The 21,758-nt window shown below is 33.1% G+C and overlaps 1 protein-coding gene across 1 annotated transcript in view; it reads left to right on the top strand.

The window, feature by feature from the left end:
* Positions 1-17,120, top strand: part of LOC114330619 (uncharacterized) — a 30,521-nt gene extending 13,401 nt beyond the window's left edge. The window contains exon 3 of the mRNA XM_028280016.2: positions 9,287-17,120. Within this exon, the coding sequence (XP_028135817.2) occupies positions 9,287-11,207 (1,921 nt within the window). The 3' untranslated portion in view covers positions 11,208-17,120. The remainder of the gene's footprint in view (positions 1-9,286) is intronic.
* Positions 17,121-21,758: the final 4,638 nt, after the last annotated feature.

Below are 21,758 nucleotides of genomic sequence, written 5' to 3'. Positions count from 1 at the left end.
CATACACTGCAAGTTAAAACTACAAAAGTTGGAGTAATAGCCCATAGTCGATCAAACTGTTGCTCGATAGAACTTTTTGTTTTACACAAACACCACAGGGATCGATTTCAAATACTTTAAGAGACTCTCTTACACTTGGTTACCTCGGTTTGCCATATGCCATCTTGATGACCACCTACAACCTCATTTATCTCGTCTAAAATATTTTAACATGTTTGTCTCATGTTGTTTTCGATATCAGCCACGTTACACATTGTAGTTGTCTCAATAGCATAGAAACGGGAGCCTCGTGGCCGTAGGGACCCATTTTTTTTGTCATTATGGCAGCCAACTGCCATAATATAGTAGTTGTGCTGAGGTCTTTCTATACCATGCTCTCAGGTTAGCAAGCCAGGATATTCTTCTTCGTCCTGGGGCCCTTTTTCCTTCAATTTTACCTTGTAAATGCACTGGAGTAGCTCGTATCTGCCTTGATTTCTCATTATATGTCTCAAGTACTGCAGCTTACGGTCTCTCACGATGTTGACTAAATCTGCGGTTGTGTTCATCCTCCGTAGTACTTCTTCATTGGTGACTTTGTCTGTCCATGGTATCTTCAGGATCCTTCTTTGCAACCATAGCTCAAAAGCTTAAAGTTACTGCCTTCAATGTCCACGTTTCTACTCCGTATAGAAGCACTGAGTACACGTAACATTTAAGGAGCCTTATTTTTGTTTTTAGAGTGAGGTCATGGCTCTTAAACACAGAGCTCCTAGTCAAGAATGCACTCTTTGCCTTTTCGATGTGACATTTAATCTCTTAAGTATTGTCCCACGACTTTATACACCTGCTAAGCAATAACTGTAGAATATGAATGAAATTGAAACTACCAAATAATTTATTGAAGTATGAATGTTTTAGCTTTTTCCTTTTCTTTAATGGGTTCAAATATTTTTGAAAAGCAAACCATAGCACATAGTAGCCTACAAGCATGATAAGGTCCGTTCCCAATTTCTTAAGAGCACGAAATGAGGGTCAAAGTCATAAAACGGCCGTAAGTGTCGTAAAATCATAGGCGGAGGTTCCTGAGGTATTTATTCATTAAGGCCGCTATTATATTAGGCAACTGGTGACGCCACCAAGTTGCTCCACCAGTGACTCATGACGTCACGGGGCATTTAAGTAAATGAGACCTATTAGACTACGGCAACTAGTTGCACCACCAGAAATTGTTGTCGATCTGGTGGCCGAACCAGTCCACCAGCCGGGTAACCGGGTCTGGTGGCGCCACCAAGCCGGGGAATTATGTTATATGGACCCTATTAGACTGAGCAACTGGTGTCGGCCACCACTAGTTCATTTGTATTGTAATCGAGTGCTTCGTATTTCTTTTCTATTAACTTCTATAGTTTCTATTAACAAGCGTATATTTTTCTAAAACCTTTTTTGTTGATTTATAAATATGCTATATTAAAAAGTTCTTCTCGCAGATTTAGCCGTTAATTGTTTATTCATTGTTTAAACAATAAAAGCTCTTTTTATATTTTAGAAATATCGTTAATTGGAAAATTTAAAAAAAATTGAGCTTTTATATATAGGTACAGTATGTCTGAAAAGGTATGTCAAAAAAATTGTATGTAAAGTACCTTTAGATTTCACAACATCGACAATTGTTATTATGAAAAGTTGTTAAGAATTAAAAAAACTATTTTTGGGACGCATTAATTTTATTACATCATTCTAATTGAAAAAAATGCGATTTTTTTTAAATTACGGATACCCAAGATCATTTTATTTCAAATATCTATAAGTATTTTATTATTAATTTTACGAAAAAAGTTATTTTTTACAAAAAGCTTTATATGGTCTAAAATCTAAGATGCAATCATAATATATAAACTTTTATCAATTCTATACGAGGTATGTTAAAAAATATGAATTTCATCCAAGAGGAAAGTACCTTTACAGTTCACAATATTTCAATTAGAAGAATGTAATTGCATATTCAAACATAGCTTTTAATTCCGAAAAACTTTTTATAAAACATTTTTCGATATTGTTTAATATAAGAATACTTTACTCTTGAGCGAAATTCATCTTTTTTGACATACCTCGTATAAAATTCACAAAATTTTAATCTGATGGTTGCATCTTATATTTTATACTATTAGGAGCATTTTATGAAGAATAACCTTTTTTTTCGTAAAATTGATAACAAACGAGTTTCCAATTGCATTTGATTATTTTTCCAATTCCAATTCATTTTATTATTTTTGCTGGTGGCTATTCTCGGCCACCAGTTGCCCGTGCTCACAATTTGGTGGGCCCACTAGTTGCGCCACCAGTTACCTAGACTAATAGAGCCCTAAGATTAATGTGAATTTATATTTAGTTTCCTTTCCAAAAAGTTGATCAATATACTGTTTTGAATAAAATAACGTTTTTAATAATTATTTACTTAGCAAAAAAGAATTCGTTCGCGGCTAATGTTTGATAATTTAACCGTTAAAAATTTTGTAAATAAGATTATCTTTAGAGATCTCTTTGCATATTTCAATACTAACCTTCAATGTACATTATTTACTGTTAAGACGTGACTTATGAAGAAACTTAAAATTTTGACTTTTGTACAAGTACAATAATATGCAATACCTCTGGAATTCATACCTGAAGCTGAAGTTAGGTATAGAGATACCGTCTTTGGCGCTTTGGCCTCGCCTGGGCTTGTTTTCATGTAGGCGGTTTGCCAGCGTTTGACGCCGCGGTTAGCCGACGTTTGCATCGTACACATGAGAGCGATTGACTGGCGGTCTCATTCCTCTCCTAGTAAACTTACAATCGCCGCGGTTTTGACGACGGATCGGTTCCATATGTATGATGTTGAGCGGTTGCATTTGTTTCTATGTAACTTGAACCTCGGCGGTTGGGTTATTCAGGTAAACCGCGGCGTCAAACGTTGGCAAACCGCCCCATGTAAACAAGCTGAATTCGAAACTTGAATTGAAAGGGTGTTATTAGGAACGAAAACAATTTTTTTGTTTAGTACGTTTTTGACCGCATTTTATCGAATATTAATTTCTTTTGCGAATTTTGTGCAGTGCGTGAGTAGTGTTTTTGAAGTTATACTTCTTTACGATCGTGAGTGAAATTTTTTAATTCCCTGGCGCATGCGCACACAGACAGTATGTAGTTCGTTGCTAATCTTTCAAGATAGGTATGTATATATCAGCGCAAATAAGTCATTAAAAGAATGTATTAATGTTTTTAGTAAATGTATTATTTATTATAATTTTTGTGTCTTTTGATTTGTCTTCGTCGGTAGTAAGATAATAAAATATCTAGGTATAACATTTTTATACTTCACTTGATCTATTTGTCACCGTGTTGTGTAATTATATCCGAGACGTTACTCGTTACTTACAAGGGGCTCGATAGCTTGGTTAGTAGAGCACTGGACCAGAGATCAAGAGGTCCCGGATGATACATATTTTTTTTTTTAATTTTTGGTTGTTTTAATAAAAATTTTTTGAAAGTGGTAGGTAAGAAAGTTAGTTTAATACTTAAATAAAATACAACTAACCTGTTAAGTATATTATTTATTTCGTTGAAATTATATAATACGTACGTACAAAGTACACACACATTCTTTTTTTTCCATATTCCTACAAACATATACTTACCTTTCGTTCGTGCTTGTTTTTGTTATTGCTTGCGATGGCTTCATCATCATCAACGTCATCAAGTTTTACACCGGTGCTATTGCGTACAGTCAGTAAGTCTGTCTATTCACCAAGAGAAAAGACTATTGTCCTGAACGTTCACGATGCTCTGGTTTTTCAGAATCCCACAAACACTGTTCGGAACATAATCGAGAGTTGTGCCAACACGACGCTCGTAGCAGAGTCAACAATATATAGGTTCCTATCAGAAAGAGAAAAACAAAGTATAACTAACCTAAACACAAATGAACACTTGAAGAGGGGAAAAAGCCTGTTGAAATTAATGAATTTGCCAAAAATATTCGAAGGAAAATTCACGGATTTTTTTTTCAAAAAAGAAATACCCAACCTTAACAAAATTTTACAAGAAGTTAAAGACGATCCGGATTTGCCTAATATCGGACGAACCAAATTGTGGGAAGTTTTAAAAGAATTAAATTTCCGGTGGGAGAAATCAGACCGAAAATCAGTTTTGCTTGACCGCGAAGAGATAATATGTTGGAGAGGACATTATCTAAGATCCATACGAAAATTCCGGGCTGAAGGAAGGCCAATCTACTATCAGAACCAAACTTGGGTAAATGCAGGTCATACTCTAACAAAAATTTGGTCAGATAAAAATATATTAAGCTCCAGGCAAGCGTTTATAGAAGGTTGGTCTACTGGTATTTCCCCACCCTCTGGTAAAGGTAGTAGATTAATAATTTCTCACATTGGCAGTGAAAAAGGATTTCTTAGGGATGGTTTGTTGGAATTTCAATCCGAAAGCACAAAAGACTATCACGAGGAGATGACATCTGATGTTTTCGAAGAGTATTTTGAGCAGATGATGAACATATACCACCAAATTCAATTATAGTATTAGACAATGCACCTTATCATTCAAGACTAGTAGAAAGACTTCCAACGACTGCGTGGAAGAAACAAGATGTCCTTGACTGCCTGCGGAATAAGTCTCTGCCTTACGAAGATGGAATGGTAAAAGCAGAACTTTTAAAAATTGCCCGGCAACACAAATCTAAGTACATACAAGAAATATGTAGTTGACAAAAGGCGGAAAGGCGAAACATCACAGTCCTTAGACTTCCACCCTACCACTGTGAAAAGCTGTGCGTGAATTGTTATATGAGTCTTTAGAACATATTACAGAACAAAACTGGCGAGATGCAGTAAGACATGTAATGGAAGAAGAACAAAAAATGTGGGATCTTGACAACATAATTGATGCGACTGTAGAGATACATACAACCGATAATTATTAACCTGCAAGACGACTCGGATTCCGAAGATGATCCTGTTTATTTTGAATTTGACTAGTTTTGTAATGGTAATTTAGTTCAGTCATATAGTCGAAAAAAAAAGTGAGTTACCTGGAAAGTTTTCCGGGAGTTTTAAAAATTGGTTATTTTGTGGATTTTATGCTCGTTTTGAATTTCAACTTTGCTACGTCGTATCTCCGCCGCTCGCGCCGCCATATTGAAAATGTGGCGCCAAATAACAGTTTTTTTGGGAATAAATTCTTTCCGACGCATTTTACGAAAAAATCATTTATGTACAAAATGAAACTAGAAAAAATGTCCTACTAAATTTCGGTCTGCGATATCTCGATCGATGCTTAGGACGAAGTCGTTCCTGGTATATCAGGAACTGCAAAACGAAGGAGATTGCCCTAAATTTGTAAATGAATAAATACATGATATGTAGATTAGGCCTACAGGGGAAACCACAATAAAAAAAAAACGTGCCGCTTGCTCTACCAATGAGTTTTTTTCAAAACGTCTATTGAAATATATTTTGCAGCGCTCCTACGCCAAATACGATTAATTTTATGAAAAAATTAAAATTATGTAAATTGTGGGAAATTTTTTCTAATTTAATTTTTTACATAAATGTTTTGTCGTAAAATGCGTCAAAAAGAAGATATTCCCAAAACACTGTTATTAGGCGCCATTTTTTAAATATGGCGGCGGAGATACAAGGTAGCAAAGTTGAAATTCGAAAAAAGGATACCGAAATCCATTAAATTACCAATTTTCAAAACTCCCGGAAAACTTTCTAGGTAAAACTACCAAATGATTGGACTAATTTGTATAATTTAAAAATAGGTATTAATTAAATAAATGTATGTTTTACAAATTGCAAGTAACTTTTTATTTTTACTTGTTTATTTTTGAATAAAATATAGAAATTTTATTAAAACAAAAATACAATTTACCTACGGAGTTACCGTTTAAAAAATATATTTATTTAGTTTAAATAAAAAATGTTTTAATTATATACTCTACGGCCCTGGTCAATCATCTGCACCCGAATATACCTACATAATCCGATTTAACTTTTACAGGTCCATTATATTCCTTCAGGTACAAGGTGGGATAGTCGAAAACATCTTAAACTCCCAGTTTTAGGTTGGATTCCGTTATTATATCATTTTACCTGTCCTCTCTGTATTTCAGCCCACTAATGAGGGTCAAACTTTTTTTTTGAACTCTTTTTATTTGAACAAGACATTTAAATAAGTGTTTGAAATAATTGCATATTATCGCATCACATCGCTGATCGCGCCATTGGAGTATGTCTGAACATACGCTAATGAAACAAAGCGAGCCCAAGCTACAATATATCCCTTTGATAATGAATGTTAATAAAATCAAGCAGTTCACCTAGCATTTTGTATATGGGTCATTCCATTTCAAATCACTCAATTTGGGAGCAAAAAAAATTTTGGACCTCCGATTTGTTTGAAAATTGGTATATAGCTTCTGCGGGACGTAAAAATAAGATATTTAAGGTCAAAAAATCTTCTTCTTCTTTTTTTCTCAAAATGTTATTTTATGCGATTTTACAGTGATTTGGTGTTTATTTATACAAATTTGCATTTTCTATCGTAAAGTATCAATGGAAAACATAATATTTTAATAGAAGGGACTCAAAAATGTCATTATATGGCATTATAACAAGTTAATTTGATTCAAAACAAGCTTTTGATCAAATTTTATAGTGTAGAAAACGTTAAAATACCGTTTTTACATTTTTCTCCATTCCCAAAATACATCATAATCGATTTGGCTGAAAATTTGCCCACAGATAGACAAAACATAGGACTTCAAGTGGTGAGAAGGATTTGAATTATATTACAATACCAAAAAAGTTACATGCAATATTATAGTCAAAAATATAGGCGTCTACTGTAAGTACAATTAACTCAAAAATATCGACCTCACGACAAAAATTGTTAAAAAGAAATTGTAATAATTGTAAATACGATTTATTTGGAACAATTTCAGTTCCTACCATTTTTGTCGAAAAGTTAAAAATGGCGGAGATATTGAGCAAAACAGGTTCTCCTTTAAAATCAAGATGGCAGCTAACGTAAGGGAGGAATTCATTCGTGATTTTAAATTTAGGCTACTATTGACTCCCCTAAAGATCAGAAAAATAAAATTTTGGGCAGCTCGGCATTCAAGGTCAAATGCTATCCCGATTGGACTAATAATATATACTTTTGAGTCTGATATTACTGCATGTAACTTTTTTGGTATTGTAATATAATCAAATCCTTCTAACCACTTAAAGTCCTATCTATTGGCTATCTGTGGGCAAATTTTCAGCCAAATCGATGATGACGTATTTTGGGAATGGAGGAAAATGTAAAAAACGGTATTTTAACGTTTTTACACTATAAAATTTGATCAAAAACTTGTTTTGATTCAAAATAACTTGTTATAATGGCATATAATGATATTTGTGAGTCATTTCTATTAAAATATTATTTTTTTCATTGATACTTTACGACAGAAAATGCAAATTTGTTTAAATAAACACCAAATCACTGTAAAATCGCATAAAATAACATTTTAAGAAAAAAGAAGAAGATTTTTTGACCTTAAATATCTTATTTTTACGTCCCGCAGAAGCTATATACCAATTTTCAGACAAATCGGAGATCCAAAATTTTTTGTCTGAGTGATTTGACATGGAATGTACCATATACAGATCAGATGTCTCTTTTTTGTAAATTTTTATCTCATTTTAACTGTTTCAGAAATGTAAAATCGATACTTAATGGTAGAGGAGCCCAAGCGGGTATTTTTGCAGTTACTTGAGCGAGTCTAGATTATCACATGGGGAGAAACCTTGTACATCTACCATATATTGGCTCTTAATACAGGGGAGTTCGTTAAGGGGGGGGTTAAGGTTCGTTACATACATGCAAAACAGTGTATATTTCAAAAATCTGTCGATTTGAGCGGGGCGTAAGGAAATGGGTGAGTCACAAAGTTTCACAATAAAAAACCGAATATTTCGCGAAATGAACGACACATCGAAAAACTAAAAATATGTGCTCATTATTTTTCAAAAATCTATCGAATGATACCAAACACGACTCCCCATGGAGAGGGGTGGGGGATAAATCTAAAATTTTAAATAAGAATCCGGCGATATTTTGCGAAATGAACATCAGATCGAAAAACTGAACAATACACTTATTCAATATTTTTGAAAAATTTATCGAATGGCACCAAAAGCGACCTCCACGAAGGTCTGGTGAGGATTACTTTAAAATCTTAGGAGCCCCCAATTTTTATTGCAGATTTGGATTCCTTACGTAAAAATAAGTAACTTTTATCCGAGACTTTTTTCGAATTGTGGATAGATGTCGCTATAATAGGAAAAAACGATTGTTGGAAATGGAAAATTAAATTAAAAAATGGAAAGTCCCCACTAAAATGGAAAACTTAACTTAACTTTTTTTGGTTTTAGGACCTAATCTTCACAACCTCATAGGTCCCCATAACGCTCGAGTGACTGCAAATTTAGCATACTTTCCTCCCCTACTATAATTTTTATTTCAGAATGCGAAAGCGTAAAATAAATATATTAATTTTTAATTATTTTATACAGTATTGTCCAAAATAAACAGTACTGAAACTGAAACACAAATGTCTCTTTGTGCGCGCTGTCGTATTCAAATTAACTAGTATAGACCTGTCAAGAAATCCTTAAACAATTAATTATTAAGGCCTAATTGTTAAAAATGGTGTTAAGTACAGAGGAGAAAGTGTTTCTTGTGGAGCATTATTTTCGCTCATACGGAATCGGCCGACATAATAGTGCAAGTCTGCAATACGTGTGTGATCAATTCACACAACAGTTTAATAAACGTTCTCCAAGTATATGCTGTAATTTTGAAGGTTGGTGAAAATTGTAGCATTACTTGGAGAACGTTTATTAAACCGTTGTGTGAATTGATCACACACGTATTGCAGACTTGCACTATTACGTCGGCCGATTCCGTATGAGCGAAAATAATGCTCCACAAGAAACACTTTCTCCTCTGTACTTAACACCATTTTTAACAATTAGGCCTTAATAATTAATTGTTTAAGGATTTCTTGACAGGTATATACTAGTTAATTTGAATACGACAGCGCGCACAAAGAGACATCTGTGTTTCAGTTTCAGTTCTGTTTATTTTGGGCAATACTGTACTTTCAGATATAATTTTTATTTGTCTTTTTTTAAATTCATTGTAATATTTACTTTATCTGTTTTCTTTTGATTAAAAAAATGTTTTGTTGTTCCAGGCATTCTAATCAATCACGAGCAATTGAAAGTCCAAATTCAACGTCCAGGCCTCATAGGAATTATCCTAGTCAAGAATATAAAAATGAGGATTTTGCTAGATCAAAAGAAGATTACAGACCTTCCAGAAGAGAACATATAGAATCTAGAAATACAGGATCAAAATCATATGCAAGTAAACTAAATAAACAAAGGACCGAATCCATCCCATCAGAAACAAATAACCCTAATCGAAATAATGCAAATGAAAACAAGTATAGAGATCCTGTGGAACTTATGAGATACAGAAATAAAAATTCTACCCAATCTTTAAAAGAACATCCACTTAATGATATTAGTACTTGTGGGGTACCTGTTGAAAGTAAAACATCAAATCAAGGATCTATTGGAAATCACGAAAAAGAAGTAATTGAAAAAGGAATAGATAAAATAGTAAAGAACGATGACAGTCATGAAAGTATTGATAAGCCATCTAGAGAAAATTCAAAACTTATGAGATATAGTAAAAGAGAAGTATATGAATCTAAAAATTATACTAAATACATGCGAGACAGCAAAGGTAAAAATTTTAATAATGTGGATGATGAACGTGAACTAGATGAAAATGCAGAGAAAATATCTCAATGGGAAATCAACCACGAGTTATTAAAAGAAAGGTTTAAGAATCAAAATCATAGTCATGCACAAAATCGTACAGCCATAAGTGAATATAACAAAGACACGGTAAATTCAGATACGTCTACACTACCCAGTGAATTTGAGGAAAGTGCAAGAATTGATAAAGGAATTAGATCTAGACATTCTTTCGGGGAATATCGAGACTATGAAAAGCGCTCTACTGAAGTTTTATTTACAGGTAGACGAAGTGATGGTAAGCCTAGAGACCTAAAACAAGAAAGAGGTTATCAAAAAACAGAGATATCTAATGAATTGACGAGTGTTGCACAGATGTTTGACAAAACATATGCCGAGGAAGACGATGAATACAAGCAATTTTTGGAAGAATTGCAAAGTAAAACAACCCCGGACTTTTCTAAAATTCAAGAAGAGAATAGAGATTTGTTTGACATGCCAGAGGATTGGTCTTTGGCGCATTGTGTAGCCGAGGATCTTAGGATGGGAAGTGGAATAGCGGTTGTATTTAGAAATGTTTATAACCATGTGGATATTCTCCTTAATCAACATCAGAAGCCTGGAGGATTGGCTTGTTTAAAACTTAGCAAAAAGTATATATTTTATTTAATAACAAAGACAAAGTCTAACGGTAAACCAACGTATAAAGATTTTTGGTGCTCAATGAAGAAGTTGAGGGACGTAATTAAACAGTTACAAGTCGTAAAATTAGCTGTACCTGCACTTGGTTGTGGTTTGGATCGACTAGACTGGTTTACAGTTAAACATATGATATCATTTTTATTTAAAGACATACCGATTAATATAGTCGTGTGTAAATTTCGTCAAAACGAAGAGGAACCGCCTTCGAACTATCGTTCTGTTAAATTTAAGAACGTCAAAGACAGTATTTGTAATGCCACAGAATCTGTTTTACTGTATTTTACAACACTAACTTCGCATATCTCTGAAGAGATGATTGAATTGGACAAGAAATTCAATTTCTTACAACATCTTCGAAGTGAAACCAAAGGCTATGGTAGTTGTGTAGTATATAGATCCAAAAACATTATATTATGTGGTTGTTTGGTTCGAAAAACTATTGATGACAGATTTGATTTTGTTAGTTTTAGAAGATCTCTCGAAGAAGTAAAAAAGCATGTTAAAGATAATATTGCTGTTGAATATATCATAGACGAAAATGATGATTTATTGTTTACCAAAGTGATAACTGTTTTGTTAAATACTTTTAAAGATATCACTGTTAATATTTATAAAGGAAATTTTGATGTTTCGTTTGGAGAACTCTAATTTTGGCAGGCCATTGTAGAGAGTAGTTTACTCAGTTATTTTCATTTTTTTGTACATAAAAGATAAGACGCGCCAGTCGTTCTAAATTTTTGAGAAGCCTTATAGTATTATTCAACATCATCAGTGATGTTACATCTCATTATGAATCAGAGTCTTCTTTATCCTCCATTCCCCTATCTCTTCCAACTTTTGTCCACCCTTTACACTTAGCAGATTTTATGTCATCCACAGTTAACCAAGTACCCTAAGTTCCGGTCTTCATCTGGTTCGTCGTCCTAACAGTCGTCTTCTGTCAAAAACTTTTTTGTTGTGTCGTATTTCCTCCTCCTCTATCTGTTCTCCTTCGTAAGGATGTAGTGGCGTCATGTAAGTCGTTTGACTATTTCTATCCAATCCTCTCTCCTGTACGTGTTGTTTTGCTTCGGAGAACGAGTAACCAGTCATGTCCCTTATTTGGTCCGACCATCGTAATGGAGATCTTCCTCTGGATCTTCTGCCCTCTACGTTACCTTCAACTATCATTCGTTCCATGCCTTCCCTTCTTCTAGTTATATGTCCAAAATATCTCAGTATATTTTGGTTGATAGTTGTGCTGAGTCTAGTTTTTATGTTAAGTTCGGCTAATATTGAATTATTTGTGCGATGTGCGGTCCATGGTATGCGCAACATTCTCCGGTAGACCCACATTTCAAATGCCATTATACGTTTTGAATCTGCTTTTTTGATGGTCCAAGTTTCTGAAGCGTAGGTGGCGATAGGAAATATTAACGCTCGAACAAGGCGTAATTTTGTGTTTTTTTTTTGTTTTTTTTTGTGTCGTATTTACACTTGATTAAATGCTGTATTCATGTGAGCCGTGTTACGTACATAACAATCCTAGATATATGAAGCAGCATTTATTTTTACAGCTACTTTAGGGTAAGAATAGAACAAGTGGGTCGCGGTGGAGGTGGAGGTCGCGGTCGATGTCGATATCCATGTAAAACAAACACATTGTAGTAAATGGAAGAGAACAGAGCAGGTAAGTCGCGGTGGAGGTTTAGCGATGCCATCCAGGAGGTTTACATCGATGCTTTTGAAAATAAAATGAGTTTGTTTTACATGGATGTCTACTGCGCGGCCTACAATGATGCTTCCCTGTGATTGGTCCGTTCGAAGCCAAGTGGTCATTACCTGCGCTATCTGAGATGATACTTTTTATATAATCCCTTTTTTGTAATCAGTTTATTTTTAAATTTCTAAAGCAGTAAATTCAGTAAATTTTTGAAATATGAAGGATTATCTGATTATTTACAGCTGACATTTCATCACTATCATCACTTGACTGACACAACATCGCAAAATCACAGTCTTTTTGCCATTCAAATTTCATTAAACTAATTCACTTGACAGTGGTTCTAGCTCGACTGACAGCGCAGATGACCTCCTTGCTATGTGCTGTCGACATCGACCGCGACTTAACTAGTAGCATCCACCGCGACCTACACCTCCACCTCAACCCACTTGTTCACTAGTTGAAGCTAGAACCACTATCAAGTGAAGTAGTTTAATGAAATTTGAATGACAAAAAGACTGTGCTTTTGCGATTTTGTGTCAGTCAAGTAATGATAGTGATGAAATGTCAGCTTTAAATAATCGGATCCTCCTTCATATTTCAAAAATTTACTGAATTTAATTACTTTAGAAATTCAAAAATAAACTGAATACAAAAAAAGGATTATATAAAAAGTATCAACTCAGATAGCGCAGGTAATAACTTGGATTCGAACGGACCAATCACAGGGTCGCGCAGTAGACATCCATGTAAAACAAACTCATTTTATTTTCAAAAGCATCGATGTAAACCTCCTGGATGGCATCGCGCTAAACCTCCACCGCGACTTACCTGCTCTGTTCTCTTCCATTCACTACAATGTGTTTGTTTTACATGGATATCGACCGCGACCTCGCATCTCCACCGCGACCTCGCATCTCCACCGCGACCTCGCATCTCCACCGCGACCCACTTGTTCTGTTCTTCCCCTTAGGTCACTTTGAAGTGAACTAAAAATCGTCTAGTTGCCTTAGAAGTATATTGTTGTCCTGAATTACGACTTTTTTCTTACTTTTCGATAATAGTTTCCTCATTTATTTGTCTCCATCATTGGTTTTTTCTCCTATGGATTCTCCTCGTTATCTCTGGAAAGCCTAGGTATTGGTTTCTGCAAGTCATCATAGAATACAAGTCTTTGTTGGAAGATTCTAGAATTTGCCAATATTCCACAATTTTTATATAAATAACTCGATAAGGCACATGGCATAACTTATATTGGAAATATTTTAACTAGATTCGTGGGCTCAAAATATAACGGTTTAACACAAATCACCTGGTCCGAAAATACTTCTTAAAGGAGCTAGAGCTCTTGAAGATGGAGTTTTGTAATTAGTTTTTTAAATACCTCCAAAATGCTTCTATTTAGTACGACAACTGGTACGCTTATTTATCTTTCAGAGATAAATCGATTCCATAAATTGCGAATTTCTGGTACCAGTCATAGGCGTCCGTTTTGGCTAGGGCAACGGATATTTTATAGCATAACTTTTTGTCTTTGACCTTTAAGCATTTTTGACACTGGATTATTAAATTGTGAGATATTCTAGTACTAACAGGTACTATTGCTTTAAGTCGGTACAATACACCGTTTTCTAGAAAAATTGATTTGAAAATTTTGCTTTTTTTAATTTGAAAAATTTTTTCAAAATAAAACTATTTAGAAAATCGAAAACTAGTACGTTTATTTATCTTTAATCGAGATAAGTCGATTTCATAAATTGTGAATTTCTAGTACCGGTCAGTCACATGCGTCCGTTTTGAGTAGGTCAACAGTTGTCTTCTCATACTATTTTTTGTGTCTTGAATTTTTAGGCATTTTGACACTAGATTATTAAATTTGAGGTATTCTAGTACTAAAAGTTACTCTTGCTCTTGCAAATTTTGTTCAAATTCAAAAAACGAAGAATTTTCAAATTAATTTTTCTAGAAAACGGTGTATTTTACAGACTTTTAGCAAGAGTACCTTTTAGTACTAGAATATCCCCCAAAATAATAAAATTGTGTCAAAAATGCTTAAAAGTTATGCGATAAAATAACCGTTGCCCTACCCAAAAGGGACGCGTATGACCGGTACTAGAAATTCTCAATTTATGGAATCGATTTATCTCTGGAAGATAAATAGACGTACAAGTTTTAGTGTTTCTAAATAGAAGCGTTCTAAAGGTATTTAAAAAACTAAATAAAAGACGCCATCTTCAAAGAGCTCCCTTAGGAAGCATTTTCGGACTAGGTAATTTGGGTTAAACCGTAACATTTTGAGCCCAGGAATCTACAGCTAAAATATTTCCGATTATTAATGAAACACCCTATATACGTGCTAAAATAGGTACATGGAAATATTTTTGTACAAAAACATGGTAAACAAAAAAAAGTAAGAAAAAATGCCTAAGTAACTGGATTTAGACGAAAAAACATCGCTACTAACTGTAGTAGACAAATACTTAGTATTATTTGTCTATTACATTATTTGTCTATTACACTGCCATCACTTTCAATTTACATTTAAAGTGTTATTTTCGAGTAAAACCATTAAAACAATTAAAAAAATGTTATTAACTTAGGTTTCTTTAATACATAATGCAGTAAAATAAAACTGTGGCTTGCCAATATGTTTCAATAAGCTCTATATATACAGTGCGCTGGAATAAGTGTTACACCCCCCTTATTAACTTATTTATTTTTAATACAAACAGAATAAAAGATTACATTATTACCGAGGGCTGAAAGTCCCCTAGAATAAACAAAAAGTTTCTTTTCAATGATATATTTGAAATTAAAAATCAGACTAAATTTTCTCTTTTTTTTTCACCCCTGTGACTTATTGAAATAAACATTATAGAAGTTCTCAGGGATTTTCGACCCTCGAGAATACTGTAATATATCAATCTTCGTTTAAATTTTTCAAAAAATTTTCTCAGGATCCGAAAAAAACGAATGCACTTAAAAATAATTCGACGGAAATTTTGCGCCTACGCTCTTAAAAAGAATTAAACGATTATACATTTTTGATGATGAAATGAAGTTTTTTTTTATTTAAACAATATAAATACACCTAATCTACAAGATTAATCAGTATTTTTTCTTTAACCTAATTTCCCTAAAAATGTTTGTAAACTAGATGTCACCTGGTCCATCCTAGTTTTTTTTTTACATGAAATGCCCACTTCTTTGTTGTGGCTACACAGCACAGCACTGACTCTGCTTTTCACTAATTTCTCACGTCTTTGTTGTGGCTACAATACAATGCACAACACTAAGCCCGGCACAACTTCACACATTACACGAGCTCGAACGGTTTAGTCCTCTTGAGCCTTCGCATCTGGGGTTCGTTGACAAGAAGCTGAAGTGCTTCATGGTTGGGATGCTTATGGAGCCTCTCTTCATGTCTCCTGGCGACTTTCTTAATTTCATTTGGAATAGATTCGATTTTAAGATCTCTACGCAAATCGTCATTCCGAACATACCAAGGGGCACATACAATATTCCTTAATATTCGGTTCTGGAGCGTTTCTAAATTTCGGTAATTGCTTTTTTTTGGTACAGCCCCATAATTGTAGGCCATAGGTCCAAACCGGTTTCAATATCTTTGGTAAATTAGTACTTTGTTCTGGATGGAAAGTTGAGAGTACCTACCTATTAGCCAATACATATTTTTGTACTTTATATTCAACTGTTCAGTTTTCTTTTTAACGTGCTCCTTCCATTTTAGTTTGACGTCGAGATTTAAACCCAGGTATTTCGCTGTTTTTTTATTAGGAACAACGTTGTTGTTTAGAATAATTGAAAGATTATTGATTTTCTTGTTAGTGAAGTTAATATGAACTGACTTATATTCATTAAACTTTATACGCCATTTTTTGGACCAGCCTTCTATGCCATTAATTGCATTTTGTAAGTTAATCGTAGATTCCTCTATAGTTGCTCCTATGGTCAGGACTGCTGTATCATCAGCAAATGTGGCCAGTTGGATGTTTTCCCTCTCCGGAATGTCAGATGTGTACAAAAGGTATAGTATTGGTCCAAGAACGCTACCTAGCGGAACCCCTGCATTTATTTGCTTTAACTCAGAGTACTCGTTTTCCATTTTAACTCTAAATGTTCGCTGGTGTAGGTATGACTGCAATATTTCAACGAGTTGCATAGTGTGTTGGAATAATATTTTTTTGTTCAATTATATGGTTCATTCTTCGTAGTAGTAATTTTTCAAACACCTTTGAGATTATGGATAGTAAGGAGATTGGCCTATATGATGTTAATTCATGGTTATCTTGTCCTACTTTGGGTATCATTATAACCTCTGCAGTTTTCCAAAGGATGGAAACATATCTAAGCCTAAAGGATGCATTTATTAGTGTGCTTTACTATGGCTTGTCTAGGTAATTTTTTTAGTATCTCATCATTGATGAAATGAGGTATTACATGAAGTATTTTCCCATTTAAAAAAATCAAAGTTATGGCTGTCACTTGAAGAGGGCTCGCGTAAAGTTCGAAACATTAATGCTATAATATATAATGATTATTTTAAAAATCGACCAGTCCGAGCGTTTCGCTTATGTGCTAAAAATAAATAAGTTAATAAGGGGGGGGGGGTAACACTTATTCCAGTGCACTGTATATAATTCTATATTATGATTAGTATTCTTGTTTAATTATTATTAGTAATTTAATCTAATTTATTCCATACATTTGTTCGATTTGTTAAATAATGTTTTGTGTATTCTTGTGTTTATCGTTACTTTTAGGATTGAATATATTTTCGAGACAATTGATTATGTTCATTTTTTAAAAAGATATAAATAAAACATTTTCAGAATACTTAACGAGTTAGTTTTCATTTCTTGTTGACAATACCTATAAAACATGCGTAATACTTCATATCATTAATTCTAGAATTTATTATTTTAGCACATTCACTCGCGGTAAAATATTGCAAAACCTGTAAATTCTAAAGAATCGGTTGTAGGCGAGCGGCAACAACCCCTAAAATTACGTTATACCGACCACGAAAAACAACTCTAAATTGAATGACCAATTTTGATCATTCTTTATGTTTTTGTGGTCGCTGAATCCGAATATGAAATTTATTTTTATCTAGAATTGTTGGAACATGTTCAAAAATCAAATTTTATGCAAAAATGCGAAAAATCAATTTTGATGATTTTTCAACTTTACCTCGCTGTATCTTTGGTAGCTGTAAATATTTCCTTTTGAAAATTTTACTGTGTCATCTTTAAAGTATTTAAATAACAATGAGATTTGTTTAAAATGTTTAAACAAATTAAAAGAGGAGTTGCTAATTTTTGAACATTTTGTCGTCAGATTTCGTTAGTTTCGTGTTTACTTAAAAATGTTGAGTGACCAATTTCTTAGTTTATAATTTTAACCAACATAGCAATAAAATATAATTCATGAAGTTTTCTGGAAAATTTTAAGTCAAAATATGCAATAGAAAAAAAGTTATGTGACTTTATAGACGAGCGGCACATCCGAAAAAACGCTTATTTCTCGAGATACTGACCACGATGTGGTGAATGGCTAATTTTGATCATACTTTATGTTTTGATGGTGCTGAAAACGAACATTAGGTTTATTTTGAATTTTACATTCTTTTTTCCATTCCATTTTAATATTTTTTTCTGAAATTTTTATAGTATAATATTTCTTACCTTTCTGAAGACAATAGTACCTGTGGCAATCTTTCTGTCCTTTTATAATAAAAGTTATGAATTGTTTAAAGTAAAAGGTGCAGATTCTTGAATTGCAAAGTTTAATCGCAAAAGTTGAGAGACAAAATTTGAAATTTAGCTTTTTAATCAGTTTATGTTAAAATGTAGAGCACTAAGAACAACATTTTTTGTAGAAAAAAAATGGTGCAACTTTTAATATTAAGAAAAACGTGAATAATTTTTTTTATTTTTAGGGTAAAATTGCGATTTTGACAATGTTCCCCATCTAAAATTCAAAATAAATCTCATTTTCGTGTTAAGCACCATCAAAAACATAAAGTATGGTCAAAATTAGGCATTCATCACACCGTGGTCAGTATCTCGAGAAATAAGCGTTTTTTTGGAGTGCCACTCGTGTATAAAGTCACATAACTCTTTTCTTATTGCATATTTTGACTTCAAATTTTCCAGAAAACTTCTTCATAACTCGTGTTTTAACGCAGTAAGTTGATTAAAATTATAAACTAAAAAGTTTGTCACCCACCTTTTTTAAATAAACATGAAACTAACGAAATCTAAAGACAAATTCTTTAAGAATTAACAACTTCTCTTTTAATTTGTTTAAACATCTCGGATAAATCTCATTATTATCTAAATTCTTCAAAAATAACACAGTAAAATTTTCAAATGGAAATATTTGCAGCGCCCAAAGATACAGCTTGGTAAATATGAAAAATCATCAAAATTGATTTTTCGTATTTTTGCATAAAATTTTATTTTTGATCATGTTCCACCAACTCAGTCTGTTTTTAATCCAAGAGGAGTAATTCATATTTCCCGCGCCGTAAAGCTTGTTTGTAATTGCCTTTGTCCAACCTCAGGCAAGTTTACTCCCAGAGACATGTAAAAGGATAGACTTGGCTAGGGATATGCCACTCAATGCATCGAGGTGTAACGCCGACATAGGATTGAGTGGTCTAGCCATCTTTGTCAGTCACATGCGCTGGATAGTTTGGTTAAAAGAGATAGATAGAACACCGATCGACTGTTTGCATGCTGTTTCCGCGTTACGCTTTTTTGGTGAGTATGCCGAGTCTAGGCTTAATATGTCAATGTTTATTCCACTGTTATCAAATTTTGACACTAATGACATTTATAAAATTTTGACACTATTAACATTTCATGGGTTAATTACATTATATCAGCGATTTTTTGTGTTTTCTGCGTTATTCCTTTAATTTTTAGATTTGTGGTCTGTTTTAACAGACAATTGTTTAAAAACAGTTGTTTTAGAACTCTTTAACGACGTATTAGTATAATATAATATTTAAACTTGGATTTGGTCACTTTCTGACGTTCATAATAATAATTTTTAACTGAGTTATTAAGCCTTGAAAATTGCCATTATCGCGTTTCACATATTTTTAATCACGAATAACTCGACAAGTCAATTTTAGAGAAAAATCACAAGAGACCTTTTTGGCTCATAATGATAAAAAGAATCTAAAAAGAATATGTCCGAAGTGAAAAAATTGATTTTTTGAATTTGTTTAAACAATTTTCCGACCACTGTACCTCCTGGCACCCTGTTTGTTATAAGGACCTCTTTTTGAGTAAGTTTGTGGACAGAAACGAATCGGAATAATTTACCTAACGAGGGCGAGCATACAGCCTGGACTAAAAAAAGTTACTTACAGGAGAGGAACTCATCAACTTACATTTTTGCCTTTTTGATTTTTTTTACGTCTGCTCGATTAACCATTGTGGATCATTAATTCAATAATACTAAAAAAATCAATTCAAATTCAAATTTTTGTTCATGAAAAGAGACAAAATGTGTATGAACTAAATTTAGTTCCAGAGAAATTGATTCAATTAGAATAATCTTGTTGATATTATTTGGTTAATACCTAACATTCCAATTCATAATACTCCTAGCCATAGAAGAGTGACTCCTCCTCCTCCTGTTCCATATAATTATTAGTTAATATAAAAATAAAAAACAGCTAATTAAGTGAAAGTGAACAAAAAATTCAAATTTTTATAATATGTATGTACAAAAATGAAAAATATGACAAGTAATAATTTTGAACTGGCAACCCCGACTCACGGTTATTAGACTTTATTACGGTTGTCTTGTCCGACGGTGGTGGGGAGACTTATATTTTTGACCTTACGTCACAAGAGTTTACATTCCCATATTTTTAAATTATTTTCGATCATTGAATGTGTGTTATTGTGTATATATGTGTATTATTTGTGTTATTATGAAATAATAAGACAAATAGTACACATTTTATCTTATACCGGGTGGTGAATCGTAAAAAGGGCCATAGGAAACTCAATGTAAAATTCTGAATTGTTGAATTCCTGCTTCCCTAATTATTCTACATCAAAAGTCATGAGATAATACTTGTAGAGAATTAAAATCTGTATTCAAATCAAAAGTTAAAATTGTTCTACGATTTAAATGCATTCCAAAATTTTGAAAAATATGATACATTTGCCACAATAGGTATGCGTGTAAAAATAAGGCCACACGTTACTATTTAACTGACAGTGCTCACACCATTGACTGAATAAAAAAATCTTTATTATTAATCCTTTCTCCGCAACTGAGGGTATCTTATCAACTGTATTGTTTTTAAACAATAGATGATAAAATAAAAATATTGACAGTTCAAAAATGTGAAGATTATTGCATTGTGTGTGGCCTAAGTTTGGGCTGAAAACTAAAATGTATTACATTTTTACAAAATTTTGGAATATGTTTAATTACGTAGACCAATTTTAACAGTTATTTCCAATACAGATTTCAATCCTCTTCAAATAGTTTCTAATGTCTTTTGATGTAAAATAATTATTAGGGAAGCTGGAATTCAACAGTTCAGAATTTTACATTGAGTTAATGCAAAACCTTGACGCATGTCAAAATTCCCAATGTGTTTTAATTGTATTCATTTTTTTCGAATCCTGAGAAAACTAATAAATATTTTTGAAAAATTTAAACTCAGAATGAAAGACTACATTATTACCGAGGGCTGAAAGTCCCTGAAAACTTCTATAATGTTTATTTTAATAAGTTACAGGGCTGAAAATAAAAGAGAAGTGTGATATTTAATTTCAAATATTTCATTCAATAGAATCTGCTTGTTTATTCTAAGAGGCTTTCCGCCCTCGGTAATAATGTAATCTTGCATCCTGCGTTTAAATTTTTCTAAAATACTTGGTTTTCTCAGGATTCGAAAAAAATCATATTACGATTCAAATGACAGTAAACTCTCGTGACGTAATCTCACCCTTAATGTTCATTGGTTAGTCGATTTAGGCTACCGTAGTAATGTCTAAGAACCGTGACCCCGACTCACGGTTCTTAGACATTACTACGGTTGCCTAAATCGACTAACCAATGAACATTAAGGGTGAGATTACGTCACGAGAGTTTACTGTCATTTGAATCGTAATATGATTTTTTTCGAATCCTGAGAAAACAAAGTATTTTAGAAAAATTTAAACGCAGGATGCAATATTACATTATTACCGAGGGCGGAAAGCCCCTTAGAATAAACAAGCAGATTCTATTGAATGAAATATTTGAAATTAAATATCACACTTCTCTTTTATGTTCAGCCCTGTAACTTATTAAAATAAACATTATAGAAGTTTTCAGGGACTTTCAGCCCTCGGTAATAATGTAGTCTTTCATTCTGAGTTTAAATTTTTCAAAAATATTTATTAGTTTTCTCAGGATTCGAAAAAAATGAATACAATTAAAACACATTGAGAATTTTG

This window comes from Diabrotica virgifera, chromosome 3, assembly GCF_917563875.1.
Source record: "Diabrotica virgifera virgifera chromosome 3, PGI_DIABVI_V3a".
NCBI lineage: Eukaryota > Metazoa > Arthropoda > Insecta > Coleoptera > Chrysomelidae > Diabrotica > Diabrotica virgifera.
The sequence above is the reverse complement of the archived record's forward strand: the minus strand, read 5'-3'. Positions and strand labels throughout refer to the sequence as shown.